The following is a 20,888-nucleotide window of genomic DNA, read 5'->3' as shown; positions in this document are numbered from 1 at the left end:
TGAAATCCTATCTGGATGGTGAAGCGTTGTGGACGTTGACATGCAATGACTGCATCTTTCAAGAGGCGATGCAGTTACTGCACCGTCAAGTGGCCCGTGTGACACCAGCAGAAGGCTGTTACGCGCGGATCCCAGGCAAAACGCAGCCCTCCTCCCGCCCAACCGACCGAGGAGCGCTGCCGCATGACGCGCGGTGCGTAGCCGAACCAAACGCGAACATGCAAGAAAGATAGCTATTAGACTAACATTCGAGGAAAATTAGTACTAAACTTACTAAGAAACTAAGCATGCAATCAAAATACAAATACCACTACAGTTACTAATTAATAGAAAGGTGTGTAAGGATTAATAATTTAATAAGAGGAAGAGAATTAGTGGTGGATATAATATGGTAAAGGGAATTATAATCCGAGCATAAGACCCTAAACGGTTCATGCAAGGAATAATTCGATCTACAAAGTGGAAGGAACAACGGTATAAAATTTCTAGTCAGTCTAATAGGAATCGTGAAGTTTATGCGGCTCAACAGATCAGGGCTGTCTATGTCACCCCTGATCAAGTTGTGCATAAATATCACACCAAGCATTTTTCTACGGTTAACTAAGGATGGGAGGTTTACTAATAGTAGTCTACTAGAGTAAGATGGGAGTCTTACACCCGCATCCCAGTTAAGGCCCCGCAGAGCAAAGAGTAAAAAGTTTTTCTGTACTGATTCTATACGGTCCTGGTGTACTTTGTACTGAGGGCACCATACACAGGAGCCGTATTCTAAGATCGGACGAACAAGCGAGGTATAGAAAGTCTTTGTTATATAGGGGTCGTCAAATTCCTTTGACCACCTCTTTATAAACCCAAGCACGCCCATGGCCTTATTTACCATGGTAGAAATGTGTTCGGAAAACTTTAACTTGGGGTCTAATATAACACCCAGATCATCCACCAGGGTAATTCTCTCAAGAGAACCACCAAATAGGGTGTAGGGAGCCAACAAAGGGCTAGAACGATGAAATGTCATAACTTTGCATTTCGAGGCATTAAGGTGTAACAAGTTTGCACAACACCATGACTGAAAGTTATTGAGATCGGATTGCAAGCGAGAATGAAATGAAATGTCCTTGTACTGGACACAGAGCTTAACATCATCCGCATACATAAGTACTCGAGAGTATGTTAATACTGAAGGTAAGTCATTAATAAAGAGTGTGAAGAGTAAGGGGCCTAGATGGCTGCCTTGTGGTACTCCCGAAGAAACCTTTACTGGTAAAGAGAGGGAGTTTTTGAAGAGGACTCTTTGAGACCTAGAACAAAGATAGCTAGAAATCCATCTCAGGGGGTTGGGCGGAAACCCTAAAAGGTCAAGTTTATGCGCTAAAAGGGAATGGTTTACAGAGTCGAATGCTTTACTAAAGTCGGTGTAAATAACATCCGTCTGTAAGTTACATTGAAAGCCTTTAATAATGAAAGAGGTAAACTCTAACAAGTTCGTGGTGGTTGATCGCCGCCTTATAAATCCATGCTGAGTTGGAGATATAAGTGATTTGCAGAGATGTTGCAAGTGCGGAGTTAAAACCCTCTCAAACATTTTAGGAATAGCGGATAACTTTGCTATACCTCTATAATTTTTTGCATCAGACTTGCTACCTTTTTTATGGAGAGGAATTATAAACGATTCCTTCCAGATCGGGGGGAAGCAAGAAGAATCAATGGATAGGGTGAATAGTTTAAGCAAAGGTCCACACAGAGCCTCGGCGCAGTACCTGAGTACACAACCTGGAACCCCGTCTGGACCCGGTGAAAACACCGGCTTAACTAGTCGAAGATCATGAAGTAGGGAACATTCATTTAACAAGGGACTGAAAATGCCGTTCGACCTCGGTAAACCGTATGGGTACGGATGACCAGAGTAGCTTTCCTCAGAATAGGTGGTTTGGAAGAATTGGGCAAAAAGATCGGCAATTGCCTGATAATTTTTTGCCGACGTATTACAAAATGATAGCGAGGATGGGTGTGCGGACGTTCTACGCTTACTGTTTACGAAGCTGTAAAACTGTTTAGAGTCCTGAGAAAAACGTATCCTGCATTGAGATAGGTAGTTCTTATAGCATTGAGCATTAAGAACTGAAAAGTTTGACCGAGCTAATACATAGCGAGAGTGAGAAGTAGGAAAACCCACTTCTTGAAATTTTTTATAAAGTCTTGATTTTAAGTTTTTTAGACTGGATAACTCTTTGGTAAACCAAGGGGGTTTTCCAGATCTAGTCGGACAAGAAAGCGGGACACAAGAATCGAAAAATGTGCCAAGAGCATTGTAAAAAATGTTTGTGCCTTTAATGATATCAGTGCACAAGTACAAAGCGGACCAATCAAAATCCCTAATGAGGTTATTAAGCTTCGCAAACTCGGCTTTACGAAAGCAGCGGACACGTTCGGTCAGCCTACTCGACCGATCCAATACAGTTGGTCCTATATCTAGCGACACCTCGAAAGTAGGGTGGTAGGCGTCTTCAGGTATAGTGAGCGGAAGGGCTCGGGTTAACAACACTATGGTCGGATCCGATACAAAGCACAGATCAAGCAATCGACCCAAGGAATTTTTCACATGGTTGACTTGAGACAGGGATAGGTCAAGCAAGCCGTCAACAAAGTCATGTCGTGACATGGGCACTAGGATACTAGACTCGTTTACCGAAGACCAAACAGTTCCTGGCAAGTTGAAGTCACCAAGAACTATCATACGATCTTTATCAGATAGCGAGGAAGAAACAGCGGTTAAAGCGGACAAGTGCTGCTCATAAATTGAAATATCCGAAGAAGGTGGGATATACGAGCAAGTAATGAATATAGCGAAAGCGGGAAGAATCAGTTTTACACACAGGAATTCCAGTTCCTGTTGAACTTGGACTGTGAAGTGTTCCGACGTGAAGTAAGAGTCCACTGCAATTAGAACCCCCCCTGCACGTCGAGACGAACGGTCCTTTCTAAAAGTTGTGTACCGACCTGCAAAAACCTCGGAACTAAGAATGTCCGGCTTTAACCAGGTTTCAGTAAACACAATAACGTGGGAAGCAAATGCAACACTATCCCGGAAAAGAATGCTGAGCTTACTACGCAAGCCTCTTACATTCTGATAGGTTACTAAAAGAGAAGTTAGTTTTTTGGAAAGGTGGAAGCAAGACGGGAAGTTGAGGAAGAGGAAGTTGAGGTTGAGGGTGGCACACTGGAAAGATTTGGAAGGGATATGGGGGGCCTATTCTTCTTCTTAGCCTTAAACTCCTTCACCACCAAATGCTTCGGTCAAAATTTGGCGGAGCAAATGGTGTCAAATTGAGTTTGGGAGATGCTTATCTTAAACGAGGCTATCTCCCTGGCATAAGAGAAGTTAAATTTCTCCACCTTTAAACCCACGGCTTTTATTTTGCTTTGAATAAAAGCAATAACATCATTAGATGTGAGGTCAGGGGCCAGCCGTGAAACAAAAACTTGTCGTTTTGGTGGGACTCCCACCAGTGGTTTAGTCACCACAGGCCTAGTACCTGTGGTGGCAATATCCGGAAGTCCGGAACGTCTATTTACTGGTGGGATCGGGATAGACGGGACAACTAGCGAACTTGCGGACACCACGGACACGGACGCTGCAGACGTACTTGGCTGCACATTCTCCGAGGCGATGAATTCGGCTACCGAATCTGCATCGCCAGCAGCTGTCGTTGCCCTTGGAGTGGCAAACGAGATCAACTGCTGCACACTTGGAGTGGTCGGAGTCAGTTTTTCGGCGGCGCACGGCTGAGTGACGGTTGGCAATTGCAGATCCCGCGGAGTGACCTTTTTGCGCCTCGGAGACTCATTCAGCAGTTTTAAACCGCTAAACTGAGCCTCCATGGCTAGGAGCCGATCGTATTGGTTTTTAAAACCAACGGTCAGCTCCTTAAAGCCACTCCGCGTCTGCCTCATGAAAGCCACCATGTCTTTCTCCACCGCACGGCATGCCTCGCAACTGTAATGCAAGCCATTACGTTTGGCTATAGCATCACTCACGAGGCCAGAAAATCCAGCGCATTTTGCGTGCACTACGCTGTCGCAGAGCCAGCAGGGGACATTCGGCTGATCGTGGGTGATCTGCTTCTTACAGCTTTTTTTGGCACAGACCACAGCGTATTCCATTTTATTATTTATTTATATACTATTATTTGCAAAACAAATTGGTATCAGACCAATGTGCCAGACAACGCTCAAAGCGGAATTGGTAAAAAAAAGAGAGCAGAGTGGAGAGCGGTTATAGCGAGAGCTACTAAGCAGAGAACGCTATTGCTCAGAAAGTTTAAAGAGCGAGAGAGAAAGAACAGTTATTGAAGTTGAGGTGATAGCGAGAGAGTGATAAAACAAGAAAAGCTACCAGATGAGAGCGGACTGCAATGCAATGTAATGCGTACTCACTCACTGCAACAACACAAACACAAGCACAAGCACAAGCCGACGCCGAAAAATAAAAAGTTAAATAATGTTTTAACACAAATCAAAAGGCATGCACTCGCGTAAAAGAATAGGATTCCAGATTGTTGTCTGGTTAGGAAGTATAATTAGAATTTAGTTAGGAAAACACCGGCTGTTTATTCAAAACAAAAGGAAAAAATGCGGAGCGCAAAACAAAAACACGTCTGATCACTACGAAAGATACAACGACTTCGCTGCAAGGACCGCCTGTCATCGTTTTTATCGTCATGGGAGCTTGAATATGCCCGCTCTAGGGTCATCAAACATGTCCAGATGGAGCTTTTCCAAGTGGAGTACAAACAGCTGAGCACTGGACATGCCCTTTCTCAAAAATCCAAGTTGATTCACTACACCACATTTGTTGACGACCAAGGAATTATGCGCGTAGAAGGACGCATTGGAAATTCGATTGCAACCTATGATGCAAAACATCCCATACTTCTTCCAAAGGAATCACCAGTCGCTGTTTTATTAGCTAGACACCAGAACGTCACATCGTTACACGCTGGAGTCGAATTGATGTTCCACACGTTGAGACAGAAGTATTGGATCCTTGGAGCCCGTAACATAGTCCGCACAATTGTATTCAACTGCAAGATATGTTTCCTCCAGCGCAAAGGAACGAGCACACAACTCATGGCTGCTCTTGCCGCCTTTCGGCTTTGTCTTCGCCCGTTGCGATGCACTTGAGTCTTTTCAAGATCCAAAGCTACTCCAGAATACACACACGGTGCTGGATAGACCTCATGCAGTTTCTTATCATGTGGACGTGCCAAAGACGCATGTTCGCGATTGTGTATATTGTCACGGGCAACACATTATTTATGCGTGTACTCAATTCAAGGCTCTTGATGTTGTGGATCGCCGCACGTTCGCAATGGATAATAATTTGTGCTTCAATTGTCTAAGCCGATCTCATCAAGTAAATAGGTGTAATTCCATAAACACGTGCCGTCTGTGTAAGTTGAGGCACCACACTCTTGTCCATCCAGAGGATATACGCTCTGTCCCGGTTTCCGCTGCTGTCAATACATCCGCTGACTCAACCTCCCGCTCGTCCAAGTTCGCTGCGGATGCTGATCCTGCCGTGGTCAGCCACCATACATTGGAGAGGGAATTCGGTGCCAATGGTCACGCTATATTGCCAACGATTTTGGCCACTATAGTCGACTCCTGGGGCAACGATACAACCTGCAGGATATTGCTGGATACTGGTTCAACTATAACGATGGTCGCCGAATCATTTATTCAACGAATCGGATTGCCGCGCACGCATGCTCATATACCAGTGGTTGGTCTAGGCGCAAACCCTGCTGGGGTTACTAGAGGTCGCGCCACATTCACGTTGCTCTCCCGCACAAGCTCAGCCTCAGTGGTGGTCACAGGTCTGATTATGAACACTTTAACCTCCTCGATTCCAGCCCAGCGGATCGAGTCGAACACATGTGGAAAAGGATTCATGATCTACCCTTAGCGGACCCTACATTTGGTAAACCAGGCGAAATCGACGTGATTTTAGGAGCTGATCAGCTTTGGAACATTTACACTGGACAACGCAAAGAGTTTGGCTTAGAATATCCTATTGCACTTCATACTAATTTTGGTTGGGTCATTACAGGCAGCTACCACCTCAGTAGTGGTGCTTACACCCACGCACATCACGCTCACGAGGATCTCGACTCTTTAGTTCGATCGATCACGGATAAGGAACAAGTTAAACCAAGTAACGTTACCACCGATGCTAGTGAGCACGCTGAGAAACACTTCGTTTATACGCACACCCGCAGAAACGATGGCGTGTACATCGTCCAACATCAGAGCAAGGATTCTGCTCCGCCGATGGGGTCCACATTGCCGCAAGCTCTAACTCTTGCTATTTCCAGTATTTCGTGTTGGTTTGACTCAGAAATTGGACTGCATTGGCTCCCATCACCCCCATGGACTTGAAACACTTATGTTGGCAATCGCACTGCTGGGATTCTGGAAGCTTGCCCACGTCGCTGCTGGCAACACATTCGCACTGAGGACAATCCCGCGGACTGTGCATCACGCGGACTTCTACCAAAGGATCTCGTAGAACGTCAACTGTGGTGGAATGGACCACCGTGGCTTTCCCAATTACATCGCACTTGGCCACCTTGTAAGACAAAGTTCGCACTGTCGACTGAGGACGCTGAGCGGACGGAAGTAAAGGTCAAGCCCCAAGTTAATCTACACATTTCCGATGCAGGAAATTATCTTAATTGTATGATCAACAAGGCTTCCTCCTGGTCACATCTCTTGCGGACAATTAGCTATTGCTTTCGTTTTGTACAACGACTTCGCTGCAAGGACCGCCTGTCATCGTTTTTATCGTCATGGGAGCTTGAATATGCCCGCTCTAGGGTCATCAAACATGTCCAGATGGAGCTTTTCCAAGTGGAGTACAAACAGCTGAGCACTGGACATGCCCTTTCTCAAAAATCCAAGTTGATTCACTACACCCCATTTGTTGACGACCAAGGAATTATGCGCGTAGAAGGACGCATTGGAAATTCGATTGCAACCTATGATGCAAAACATCCCATACTTCTTCCAAAGGAATCACCAGTCGCTGTTTTATTAGCTAGACACCAGAACGTCACATCGTTACACGCTGGAGTCGAATTGATGTTCCACACGTTGAGACAGAAGTATTGGATCCTTGGAGCCCGTAACATAGTCCGCACAATTGTATTCAACTGCAAGATATGTTTCCTCCAGCGCAAAGGAACGAGCACACAACTCATGGCTGTTCTTGCCACCTTTCGCGTTCAGCCCACCCGCTGCTTTCTACATTCTGGATTGGATTACGCTGGACCAGTTACCATCAAGACATCAGCAGGTCGGACACCGAAGTTTGGCAAAGCTTGGTTTGCCATCTTTGTTTGTCTGTCCACCAAAGCAATTCATATCGAGCTCGTCAGTGATTTGACGACTCCTGCATTTATCGCCGCCTTCAAACGGTTTTGGTCTCGACGTGGCCCCATATCCGATTTGTACTCAGACAATGGCACAACATTCCATGGAGCCAGAAAGGAACTAATGGAGATGCAACGGATAGCTGTATCTCAAAGTCAGGACGAGGAAATTGCTTATTTTCTGACGAGTCAGGAAATCAACTGGCACTTCATTCCGCCGTCAGCCCCGCATTTTGGAGGTCTTTGGGAGACAGGCGTACGATCTATCAAACTCCACCTTCGCCGAGTAATTGGTAGCAGTGCGTTGGCTTTCGAGGAATATTCAAAAATTTTAACTCAGATTGAAGGTTTACTCAACTCTCGCCCACTGTGCGCGCCCAGCGATCACAGCTTGGATCCCATTACCCCCGCTCATTTTCTTACAGGTCAACCTCACATGTCGGTGCCAGAGCCGTCCTTGCTATACGTCACGTCCAACTGCAGCGTTGGAGACAACTGCAAGCCAAGGATCAAGGATTCTGGAAACGTTGGAGTCTGGAATACCTTACTTCCTTGCAACCTCACACGAAATGGCAGCAGGAGTCCAACGACATAACCGTGGACACTCTTGTGGTACTGAAGGAGCCGAATCAACCACCTAGAAAGTGGCAGCTTGGGCGAATCACCGAAGTTCATCCTGGCCAAGACGAGAGGGTTCGAGTGGTCACCGTAAAAGCAGCCCGAGGAGTTTACAAGAGACTTATTACCAAACTTGCTGTGCTTCCCTTGTTTTGAACAGTCGTTCAGGGGGGTCGGTATGTTGAGAAATGAGCCTCGTAGTTTTTAGTTCAATGTTCATGTATATTACAACTGCCCTATTCATACGCTCAAGAGTGTATTGCACCGCTTAGGTAGCTATTTTTACGCGCATAGCTGTGTTTTTATTGCTCGTGTCCAAAGCATAGCTGTAATGTTCTCACACATATAGCTAAAGCCCGCAGCTGCACACTCATACAACGATGTGTACCGATTTGCATTGGACCGTCGCATCGCCTGATCTTTCAATTCCCTTTTGGCTCGACTTCTTTTGTGGAGTGGAAGTTAGTCAAAATCTCTAAATGAAACCAACCGCACGCATAGTTCATACCGCCGCATCATAGACACCCCCGCTATTCATATACACGTTGTAACATAACCGCCAATCTTAAATACTCAATATATGTAAATAAATAAGCTCAATATATTAAAAGATTATACAGTCCACTAATTCATAACCAATATCATATACATATTTTAATTCTTTTTTATTTTTCTATCAGGCAGGCTCCGTTTTTCATTTACTTTTGCGGATTACGTTTTCAGCCAAAACGTTTCGTTTTCGTTTTAAGGTGCTCCAGTTTTCACATATTTTTTTTATCGATATGTTTCTTTTTTCATCGTTTCTGGCAAACAAAAACAGCTGACCTGGCTGCTTTGTAAAAATACAGCGTGATTAAAATGCCTTTTATTTTTTCAATTGCTTGTTTTGAAGCAAAACGATTGCAGAAATTACGTGATCTAAGAAGATCTAGACATCTTAGATGCAACACTTGTGTATTTATCATGTCTGACGAACTGTGAGTAACAGCATGCGTATTGAAAATTAAATTGCTAATGGTAAAGCTTTCAGATTTGTGAAGTCATTTCGGATCGACAAAAAAAATTTAAAAATGATTTTGGAGAAAGTTCAACCCCATTTAGGTGTTACCAGGAAGTTATCTCCCTCTACGCAATTGGCTTCAGTAATGCGATATCTCGCCACTGGCTGCTACCAGTGGGCAGTTGCCAAAGACCACCATATAAACATTGGACGCAGTACATTTGGAAAGATTCTTCACAAACTTATTCCGTTGATGGACAGGCTGTTATGTGTTGAGTTCATTTCGTTGCAGATGAATAATCATCAATTGCAACAATCATATGAATATTTCTATCGAAACTTTAAATTGCCTCGAATTGGTGCCTGTGTGGATGGAACTCACATCAGAATACTAAAGCCTGTACAAAACCACTCCGTGTTCTATAATAGGAAAGGATTTTATAGCATGAATGCCATGGTGGTGTGTAACTACAACATGGAGATAATTGCTATTGATGCCACGCACCCTGGTTCCTGCCATGACTCCTTCATTTGGAATCACTCCCCTGCTAGGGAATATTTATCCACGACCATTAATGGGTTTGTTTTGGCTGATTCGGGCTACGCTCTAGAGAGTTTTGTTCTGACTCCTTATAGGAGCGCGGAGATAGCCACCTATCAGCACAGATTCAACATAAAGCATACTGGAGCACGAAATATTATAGAACGCACCATTGGAGTCCTTAAAAGCCGTTTCCGTTGCTTGCAACGCACTTTAAATTACCCACCAATATTTTGTTGCCAAATTATAAATGTATGCTGTGCCCTGCACAATATTTGTAGAAGACGTAATGTCTTAATCGAGGAGGATGTTCGATTTGACGACCCTTTAGACACTGAAAATGAATTCGACGACACTGAAAATAATGGATCATCTATACGCGATGAAATAGCTCAGGCCATTCCTTATTAAAATGCAAAATTTTTCATGTTTTCTTCTTTATGTCATTCGATATTCTTTATAACTAATAAAGCTAAGTTTCACAAAAAAACTAATAGGAAACTAATTATTTCGCAAATTTGTCCAAAATTTGGCTAAATTTGTCTACAAGCGCCTTTTGGACCTCGAGCTTCTCCTTCTCTAAGGATTCCATTCGTTCGAAATGTTCCGAAATTTTCTTGGAAATTGCCGACATTTCATCCAGCTGAGCAGCGCAGAGATCGTTGAGGTCCATGGTCTGCGCTGGTCTAGTTCGACGGCGCTTCGGCATGGGCTCCTCCTTCTCTGAGGGTTCGTCCTTCTCTGAGGGTTCCTCCTCAATGGGGTCTTCCATCACGCACTTAACCCCAGTGTCGGCCTCCTTGGTCGTACGGGGGGGAAGTCCATACGCTGGCCCACCTACTCCTTCCACCATTTCGTAGAGGCCACATAGCTTGGCCACTTCCTCCTCCAATTCCCCAAGCGATTGCTGAGCGAAGGGCCCTCCACCTGTAGCTCGAGTTTCTGATTTGTTTTTCGCCATCTTCTTGCGGATGTTTGTTTTCCAATCTGCCCAAACCTGAAATTGTAGAATTGAATATATGTAGTAGTGTGCTACCTTTTGTTGTGCAACACATACCTTTTTCCAACCCAATGCGTCCTTGATTGGCGGCCCAACAGCATTGAGAGCGCCGCAAAGCTCTGCCCACTTGGCATCGACAACAACTCGGTCGCCCTTCACAAATCCTTTTGCCAAGTCCGGGTTGTCTTTCATAAAACCCACCAGGATTTCATCTTAAAGAGATGATTTATGCTTTCCCCTGGATATAAAGAACAAAGCGGTAATTTTGAAATAAAAAATTAATTTGCTGCACTTACATTTTGAAGTCCGAATTAAATTGGGCGGGAAACAGCTGTGCTCACCCAGATGTTCTGTTAAGAGCATGTTACAAGCACAGTCTGAGCTGTTACATGCACATTTGTGCTGTTATACGCAAAAATTGATTACTTGCCAACGTTCCGATAACCAAATCGGAATGCGTCAGCTGCTTACACCAAAACGAAATTTGTTGTTGCGGTGGCCAATTTTGTCCGAACCAAATTTGAGGTTGGGTTAAAATAAAATTATTTATAAAAAAAGCACAAGTTAAATTATCCTGATATAGGTATCAAGTTTATGTTAATGCATCAATAAGTCATCTATTTTTTTGCTTTTGCAATTAGGGTTCGTTTTGTTGTATAAAAAGCCGTTTACTTTTCATTTCGTCAACGAAAATGTTTTCGTTTTGAAAACGAAGAAATCTTGCGGAATGGGAAAAAGAGAGCCCCAATTTATGTGATTTCAAAAGTAAATCGGAAAACTTTTGTGAAAGTGAAAAACGGAGCCTGGCTGATAATTCTTTTATTTTAATTATTATTATTATTATTTTAATAATAGCTTGAAAGATTCTTAAATTCTGTTGTTCGTTAAATTAGTTTTTGTGGTTAATTGGGAGTTTAAATGGAGTAGGGAAATGCCCCTGTTTGAAGTAATTAATAAGTTTTAAAATGAAATTGATAATGAACTAAGTTATTTTAGGGTGCCATGCCGAGTGGAATATAAACGTAAACTGAGTCTGGGGGCTTTAGGGATCATCGGCCACTAATATGGCTTTGCGGCCCAGATGATCAAGGTAGGTTGGGAAAAACTCTGCTGCACCTACAGCTACTCAGCAACGCAACCCGTAATTCAGCATGTTCTGTTTTCTTTGCAGAGCAACATCTATGTGTGCATAGCTTGTCACTGTTGGTAGTTTCTTTTCTGTATGTCCAGTCCACTCGATCATGTGTTAGGGATGAAAACATCACGCGAAATCAATATGATATGTATCCAATGCGAGCAGGTAGCACAGTGGTAAATTCTAGCCACCCCCCCCCCCCCCCCCCCCCCCCCCCCCCCCTCCACCCTCCCTTGCCGACGACAAATAGAAGCCGGAACCAGCGTGTGCTCCTCTGGTCGCTACAAAAAGATCAGCTCGTTACGATAGCGTATCGCTATACGTTGTATGCTACAGTTTTAACTTATAGATATATTATGATTATATTCGGCGTCCAACGTGGGGCCCGAACAAGCCATCCTGGCTGACCCCAACCGATAGTCTTCATACTTAGCAATTACAGATAATATAGTTCCTAGCACTTGTTCGATAGGTTTTCTGTTCCTTGTCCTGTAAATGGTTAGAGCTCTATGGAGATACATAGCTAAAGCTTAAAGTTGCTTTACTACCTAGACTCCACTAAAACAGTTAACTCATGTGCTTTATAGAGAGTTTCTGGATGCGTTATAACATTAAATGGTTATAACTCCAAAATTTAATAGTATAAAGTCATTAGAATCCTTGGGTGGATTGTTCATACTGCATAGTAGGCGTTGCTTATTGGTTACACGTGGAGTCAAGACCTACGGCCATCCCGTATACCTTGGTAGAGGACAATCATACCTGTCAGTTGCCTTTCTGATACCTTCTCATGAAAGTTCACTCCTATGTAATATATCTCCCTTCCTTCTTTGCTTCCTTTTTGTTTTCACTTATACTTCCTAATATAGTTTTCTGGAGCTTAGTGAGTTACAGCGTAGCCGCCACTGGCGGAAAATAATATTTTATCGTGTACTCTTTTCGTTTTCTATTCTATTCTGTACTATATTGACAAGCACATATTAGATCAGCTGATTCAGAACGTCACAACCATATGAAACGATAGCATGGCAACCAAAACAGTTTATATAAATTCCTTCTTTTATACAATTTTTTTTTCTTAGCGTTATACAAAATTTAATTAAGCGATTCAAGAGCAATGCCGGTTAAACGAAGCCCTGAAAAATAAATTAACCTGAAAGACATTGAACGTCCCACAACTTCGAACCAAAGAGCACCGTCTATTTCTCACTACCTGACTACTAGATCGAAAACCAAACCTGTCGAAACTGCAACCATGCCTGACCCTCCACCAGATCAGGAGAATTTAGATGCTTCCACGCCGAATACGAGCAATAGAGCGGCAAGTGATGTTTTGTACACGGTGATGGCAGGCACAATTTCAGCAGAAATGGCAAAGCAAACTCTAGCCATGAGTGCAGCAATGGCACAACTAACAGAAAAACTTTCCCAAGCTATTAGTCAACGTTGAGCAGCATAATATACAGCCTTTATTGCCCAATTCACACTCGCAGGCAGCTTCAGATCAGACACGGGATTCTGGTAAAATCTTTAGTCAGGCGCCACTGCCGGGTGAGGTACGTCCGGATCGTATAAGTCAAATAATGGCAAATTGGAAGCTGAGATTCAACGGCAAGGATTCGATGTCTATAGATGACTGCATTTATAAAATCGAATCCTTAACCCACCAAACGATGAATGGGAACTTCGAACTTATAGCCCGAAACTCGAACAATTTATTTGAGGGTAAGGCTAGTGAGTGGTATTGGAGATACCACAAAAGTGTGTCTCAAATTCGCTGGCATGACTTATGTGTAGCGTTGAGGGGTCAATTCAAAGATTCACGCACGGATCGCATATTCCGGACGGAAATCGAAGCTGTTTACGGCTCGTAAATGAGTCGTTCGATGATTTTTACAGTGTGATCGCCTCTTTGGCAGATCGATGGCAGACATCTGGTGCGAACACGCAAAATTTTTATGCGGACAGTCCACAAACCTTCAGTGGCTATACCGAAACCCAAATATCGAAAAATTAGTGCGTTGGGACATCAAACAGACCAAATTTCCGAATCCGATAGTTCTGATATTGAAGAGTTAGAGGTAGCTGCCATTGAAGCTTCTTGTTGGAATTTCGGGGCGAAGGGCCACCGTTATCAGGAGTGTCTGGCAGAACGGCGAGTCTTCTGCTTTGGTTGTGGATTGGCTGACACGTATAAGCCAAACTGCCGCCGTTGCAGCTCAAATGCCACAAAAAACTTAGCAGCGCGTGCACAACCGAAAAGTGCACGCAAACAGTTTGTTTGGAGGGGGACGAATACAGATTAAATGAGACTCCAAAATTGCTACATAACTTAATACCGGCCGCGTCATATCACCCTGACTTACAGCAATCCATCAATTATTCCACTCCCGGCAAAGGTAGCACGCGTTTGCGATTGCGTTTGCCTTCAATCGTCAAACTAAAGCTGAACGCAAGATGCTATTAGAGACAGTAATTGGGAAACTCCATGACTTTCGCCCACATGCCCAAGTCACTCTACTGGGTAACACGGTAGTCGGCCTTTTGGACACTGGTGCGTCCATGTGCTGTATTGGCGGTTATCTGGCGAAAGACGTAATGGAGAAAACGGAATATAAGCGTTTATCGGCCACGGTGAAGACGGCCGATGGAAAATCACAAGATATTATTGGTCGACTGACGACAGAGGTTAGCTATCGAGGTGAATCCAAGAAGATAACCTTTTTCTTAGTCCCATCTTTATCGGGACACCTTTATTTGGGTATAGATTTTTGGAAGGCGTTTAACTTGCTTTCAGTTTCTCTTTTAAGAGAGCAACTATCGGTTTTGTCATACACTAGCAGCTGTCATTCTTCAGTTTTTCTCTTTTGCTATCAAAGGTTTAGGACGCACCACCTTGATATCGCATTCGATTGATAAAGCTGACGAAAAACCAATCAAGCAGCGTCACTATCCAGTTTCACCTGCTATAGAGAAGCAGATGTACAATGAATTAGATCGAATGTTTAAGCTGGGGATAATTGAAGAATCAAATAGTAGATGGTCCTCACCAGTATTAGGTTAGGTTAGGTTAAGGCGGTAGCCGGGAGGGGGGGGATAAGAGCCTCCCGCCCCCAAGCTCACTTGGACCTATAAAAGGTCCGTTGTGTTGCCGCATGGGCATGTGCCCCTTCGCGTTGCCCGAACCGTGAGAGCATACTACTGCAGGTTAAGGGCAGTCCCATCCGGTGGCTTGGATGTATTTGGACAAGGTCCCTGGTTTGATTACGGACAGGTCCGAAATGTCCGTGAGGAAAGCGGCCCCGAGAATACGAAGACGACGATTTCCAAGGGCTGGGCAGTGGCAGAAGAAGTGGGGGACCGATTCCTCCTCCTCCTCGTCGCGACAACTCCTGCAGAAGTCGTTATGAGGGATTGACAGTCTAGACGCGTGAGTGCCGATCTGCCAGTGTCCCGTAATTTTTATTTATTTATTTATTTATTTTATTAAATTAACAAATTATCTGTTAATAATGGTACTTAGTTACTAAAGGCAGAAAAAGATAAGTTAAAAGTTAGCTAAATTTAAATGATTATAAATATTGCATGCAATTAGTTTAAGAGACAGTTCAGGGGATAGGGTTAGACAGAGGGAGTTATAATTATGGCATAAAACCCTAAAAGGTTCATGATCAGCATAATTAGACCTACATATGGGTAGACGGATAGGCCTAAAAGTACGGGTAGGTCTGGATGGAACGGCCAAGTCAATCTGACCCAAGAGAGTTTGGGAGTCAACAGTCCCAAGAAGGAGCTTGTGCACGAACATTACGCCATTGCATATTCTGCGATGGTGCAACGACGGCAGGTCAATAAGATTTAGCCTAGACCGGTAGGGTGGCAAGATTCTACCCGAGTCCCAGTTAAAGTTCCGAAGGGCAAAAATTAAAAATTGCTTTTGCACGGATTCAATAACAGCCTGCTGCTCTTTATACTGCGGGCTCCACACACAAGAACAATACTCCAATATAGGACGTACTAACGAGATGTACAGTTGTTTCGTAACGTACGGGTCGTCAAACTCCTTGGACCAACGCTTGATGAACGCTAAAACACCCTTAGCTTTATTTACAGTTGCAGCTATATGGGTGTTGAAACACATCTTATGATCAAAAAGGACTCCGAGGTCATTTGAACTCGAAATTCGCTCAAGGACATGATTTCCTAGAACATATGAGACAAAATGAGGAGCGCGACGGTAAAATGTCATAAGTTTGCATTTGGAAAGGTTCAGAAAAAGAAGATTAGTTGAACACCACAATAGTAGTTCACTAGATCAAGTTGAAGGCGTGTGTGCAAATACCAATCAGAGTAAGAAAGACAGATTTTGACATCATCAGCATACATTAGTGTAGTAGAGTATGTTATAACTTGAGGAAGGTCGTTCACAAATAAAATAAACAGAAGCGGGCCCAGATGACTTCCCTGTGGCACACCTGAAGTAACATTAACAGTATTTGACAACACGTTAGAAAACAAAACACGTTGAGTACGGTTAGAGAGATAGGACAAAATCCAATCTAGAAGATTCGTTGGGAACCCTAATAAGGAGAGCTTTTGAATAAGCAGAGCATGGTTCACAGAATCGAATGCCTTGCTGAAGTCCGTAAAAACTACATCCGTCTGCAAACCAATTTGAAAACCACGGTGGATTAGGTTAGAAAACTCAAGAAGGTTAGTCGATGTTGAACGATGTCTGAAAAAACCGTGTTGCGACGGAGATATCAAGCTGCAACAAAGATGTTGCAGTTGCCGGGTGACCAGGAACTCAAGAAGCTTCGGGATGGCGGAAAGCTTTGCGATACCACGATAGTTTTCAATGTTTGATCTTGAACCTTTTTTGTGAAGCGGAATGATGTAGGACTCATTCCAAATTACTGGGAGACAAGACTGTTCCAAGGAGAGGTTGAAGAGAAAGGTCAAGGGCTTGCAAAGGGACTGGGCACAGTGTTTTAAGATGCAACTTGGTACCTTATCTGGACCCGCAGAAAACGATATGTCCATAGATGACAAACCTTCAAGAACAACGCTTTCCTCGAAAAAGGGCAGAAAAATACTGTTAGCTTGAGGTAGCTGGTACGGATACGGAGTGGATGCGTTGTAAATATGAGACGAGTACGTTGTTTGGAAAAAGTTAGCGAATAAATTTTGGCTCTAGTAACTGCAGAGCACTGTGCTCTGCTGAGTTTATACAGCTCTGCTGAGCGCTTCTTCGATCGATATGGCCATATCAATCTTGAGACTTTACAGGAAACGGTTTGCTGCCATCTCCTATTGGCATTTTGCTCGAACAATTCGTGCGTTAGGAGCCTGCAGGTAGCCAAGGGCATCGCTACTTGCTCCCTCTCCGGTAGGAGAGGAATCGTAGTACCCTGCCTGGCTAGCTCGTCGGCGGCGTCATTCCCCTCGATGTCCCTGTGGCCGGGGACCCATATAAGGAAGAGATCTAACTGCTCTGCGATCTCGTGCAGAGACCTGCGGCAGTCATTTACAGTCGCTGAGTTCGACGATATTGAGCCTAGAGCTTTGATAGCTGCTTGGCTGTCCGAGAAGACGCACACTAAGTGCGTATCTAGAAGTAATTTGGAGACAATCGAAATGGCCTCCTTGATGGCTTCAACCTCCGCTTGGAACACACTACAGTGATCCGGGAGCCTGAAGCAATGACTGATGTTCAGCTCGCTGCAGTAGACTCCGCCTCCCACGCGGCCGTCTAGCTTTGAGCCATCAGTGTAGAAGTGGACCGCATTTGCAGGTCCTGGTTCGCCCATCTCCCAGTCCTCCCTAGATGGGATTGATACCTGGAAGGGCGTCGAGAGGTGATCACTGGGGATACAGTAATCTGTCCTCTCTGGTAATTGCGGGAGTCTCATCAGGATTCCCGAGTGCCCAACCGCGGATGCTTTCCACAGTCTGGCTTCTCTCATTCTGAGGGCGGAAAGTGTTGCCACCTTCTTTCCCATGAGATCCACAGGGAGGAGGTCCAGCACAGTATCCAGGGCTTCCCCTGGAGTAGTGCGTAGCCCGCCAGTTAGCGGCTCTGCCATGCGCCATAGCTCTGCCATGCGTTGAACTCTGCTGAGTTTATTGAGGCATGTCCTTCTGTCCAAGGCTGGCCACCATACCACCACTCCATAGAGCATGATTGGTCGTATGATGGCGGTGTAGAGCCACCGAACTATATAGGGGGTCATTCCCCATTTTAGTCCGATGGCTTTCCTGCAGGTATAGAGGGCCACTGTGGCCTTCTTTACTCTATCCTCTATGCTAAATTTCCAATCGAGCTTTCTATCGAGGATTAGGCCAAGATACTTGGCGTTGTTGCTGAAGACTAGCGTTTCCCCACATAGTCTTGGGGGAATCAGTACCGGAACTTTGTACTTCCTAGTGAAAAGCACCAGTTCCGTTTTAGACGGGTTGACGCCTAACCCGCATTTGTCTGCCCATTTCGACATTTTCGTGAGAGTACTTGTCATGCACTCACACAATGTCTGCGGAAATTTTCCGGAGAATGCTATGGCAACATCGTCCGCGTACGCCACCACACGGCAGCCACCCCCCTCTATCTCCCGCAGCAGTGTGTTCACTGCCACGTTCCATAGGAGGGGCGAGAGGACTCCGCCCTGCGGTGTGCCTCTGCTGACAAATCTGGTACACGTTGACGTCCCCAGTGATGCCTCAACCGTCCTGCATTGTAGCATCTGATCGATCAGGCTCACCGTCCTGGAGTCAACGCCCAGATCCGTCAGTGCGCCCGTGATGGCGGTCGGAAGGATGTTGTTAAAGGCGCCTTCTATGTCGAGGAAGGCTACTAGGGTGTACTCCTTAAAATTAAGGGATGCTTCGATGATCGATGTGATCGAGTGTAGGGCCGTTTCGGTGGATCTTCCCTTCCGATAGGCATGCTGGGAGTCTGAGATCAGACTGGACGGAATGCACGCCGTTAGATGCAGCCCCAGGAGCCGCTCCATCGCCTTTAGAAGAAAAGACGATAGACTTATGGGTCTGAAATCTTTTGGGGCAGTGTGCGAGGGCTTGCCTGCCTTGGGTATGAATACGACTTTGGTCTGAAGCCAGGTGTCAGGAATGCACCCGTGGGAGAAGATTCCCTCGTAAATTATTTTGAGCCAGTTAATGGCTTTATGTCCCGCGTGAATCAGTTGGGCAGGGAAAATGCCGTCTCACCAGTATTATTAGTACGCAAATCTGGCACAGTTCGACTATGCATTGATAGCAGGAAACTGAACGACTCTACAGTAAAGGACGCATATCCTATGTCACTTATCGATGGTATTCTAGCAAAATTGCCCAATTGCTCGAATACCGCTCGATAGGAAATCGCGGGTTAAAACGGCTTTTACAGTTCCCGGGAGGCCTCTTTATCAGTTCACCGTAATGCCATTTGGGCTAACTAACTCACCTCAGACCATGTCAAGGCTCATGGATAAATCCCCGCAAATCTCCGAAATGAAGTTTTCATCTACCTTGATGACCTCTTGATCGTGTCTGACACATTTTAGCGGAATCTGGAGGTATTAGGAATTCTAGCTACTCAATTTAAAATAGAAAATTTAGCCCCAAATGTTGAAAAGAGTCATTTTTGTATAAAGGAGGTCAAATATTTAGGTCACGTAATTGGTAATGGCACGATTAATACCGATCCAGACAAAATAGGAGCTTTTACCGATTTTCCAGTACCTCGTTCAGTTAAGCAAGTTCGACGTTTCCTTGGCCTAACTGGATGGTATCATAAGTTCATCCGGAACTATGCTGCATTGGCCGCCCCTTTAACAGACACCCTAAAGCACAAGCGTAGCTTTGTTTGGAGCGAAGAAGCACAAAAGTCTTTCAAATTATTAAAAGCACATATGAGCACAGCCCCAGTTTTGCATAGCCCGAATTTCAATATACCATTTAGCATACATTGTGATGCAAGTGACTCTGGCGTGGGGGCCGTGTTGATGCAGACCAATGAGGACAAGGATGAAGTACCTGTGGCTTTCATGTCACAGAAGCTAAATAAATGCCAACGGCGTTATAATAATCATATGGTATCATTTAGATGATCATCAATCAGCTCGTTTTCATATATTGGTTTGTATGGTGTAATGAAATGCTTCATTGTTTCTGTTAAGCTTTCATCATCAGTGTTTTTAATGTATAATCCATATACTTTTAAATTGTATTTGATTGATCTGTACTCACTCATACAGTGACGCAATAAATTGATAATATCATTTTTGCAATCATGGAAAACCTCTTTTAAATCAATCTGTTCACTTTTATTTGAGTGAACACGATATGATTTTAAAGGACATCGCGACTCCGTTGAAATTAAAATAACGTTTTCATTTTCCTCTAGTTGAGCTGATCTTGCATTCTTATGTTTGTCCGACATCATATGGCGTCTTTTCCTAGACGGAGGGTAACTTTCACCGCAAATTGAACAGTCAATAATCCTTAGTTCCATCGGAGTATCCAACCGAGGCCGTTTTGAAGCTCCTGACGTTGAAGGACCTTGGAGATCACTTGAATTAGATCCTCTGCTCATAAGAATCTCAAAAGCATTCCTAGGTCCCAAGCATGCTTCACAATGACAATCAAACTCTATTAAGTCCATGGACTTAGAGCAAAGGTCAGACACCACATTATTACGAGAGTCAGAGCATCTCTCATAATGAGATTGAAACTCTATAAAGTCTACGGACTTATCACACATGTTGCACTTAATTTTGGATGCCATTTTAAGTAAATTTTTATATTTTTTATTGAACTAACCATTTTTACTATTGAAATAGGACTAAGGGTTTCCTTTCTAAATGGCACCCTTTTTATCGCCCCCAAACACCTTCTTATTCTTTTGTATCCAAAACGAGCAGTACCTGTTCACAAACCTGTTTCAAACGATTCCTACTGGGTCAATCTAATAATATGAGGTACAGGTTACAACCTCTATTCTACCTGAAATCCACTTATTCTTTTTGTGTAATCCTCACTTGGAAGAAACCTATTTCAAACGAATCCTTTGATTCTCTTTTAATAAGAGGAAGTGAAATTCAATCAATCAAAAGTAAAGCAGAAAACATTGAAAACAAATAGTTTTTAAATGTGTTATATTTATTATA

General features: G+C 44.1%; 2 protein-coding genes across 3 annotated transcripts; one reads left to right on the top strand and one right to left on the bottom strand.

Annotated features, from left to right (window-relative positions):
* The first annotated feature begins 8,832 nt into the window (after positions 1-8,832).
* On the top strand, positions 8,833-10,083 carry LOC117186572 (putative nuclease HARBI1). The gene is made up of 2 exons (XM_033387529.1): positions 8,833-9,025; positions 9,079-10,083. The coding sequence occupies exons 1-2, from the start codon at positions 8,907-8,909 to the stop codon at positions 9,998-10,000; spliced, it is 1,041 nt and encodes a 346-aa protein (XP_033243420.1). The 5' UTR covers positions 8,833-8,906; the 3' UTR covers positions 10,001-10,083.
* Positions 10,010-10,952, bottom strand: LOC117186573. Of its 2 annotated transcripts, XM_033387530.1 has the most exons (3): positions 10,886-10,952; positions 10,647-10,827; positions 10,010-10,586 (listed from the first exon to the last, which is right to left on the bottom strand). In XM_033387530.1, the coding sequence occupies exons 2-3, from the start codon at positions 10,779-10,781 to the stop codon at positions 10,095-10,097; spliced, it is 627 nt and encodes a 208-aa protein (XP_033243421.1). In that variant the 5' UTR covers positions 10,782-10,827; positions 10,886-10,952; the 3' UTR covers positions 10,010-10,094. The 2 variants fall into 2 exon arrangements, with proteins under 2 accessions (XP_033243421.1, XP_033243422.1); XM_033387531.1 differs by having other exon boundaries at positions 10,647-10,924.
* Between the last annotated feature and the right edge of the window lie 9,936 nt (positions 10,953-20,888).

The sequence above is a fragment of the Drosophila miranda genome, chromosome XR (genome assembly GCF_003369915.1).
Source record: "Drosophila miranda strain MSH22 chromosome XR, D.miranda_PacBio2.1, whole genome shotgun sequence".
Taxonomy (NCBI): domain Eukaryota; kingdom Metazoa; phylum Arthropoda; class Insecta; order Diptera; family Drosophilidae; genus Drosophila; species Drosophila miranda.
The sequence above is the reverse complement of the archived record's forward strand: the minus strand, read 5'-3'. Positions and strand labels throughout refer to the sequence as shown.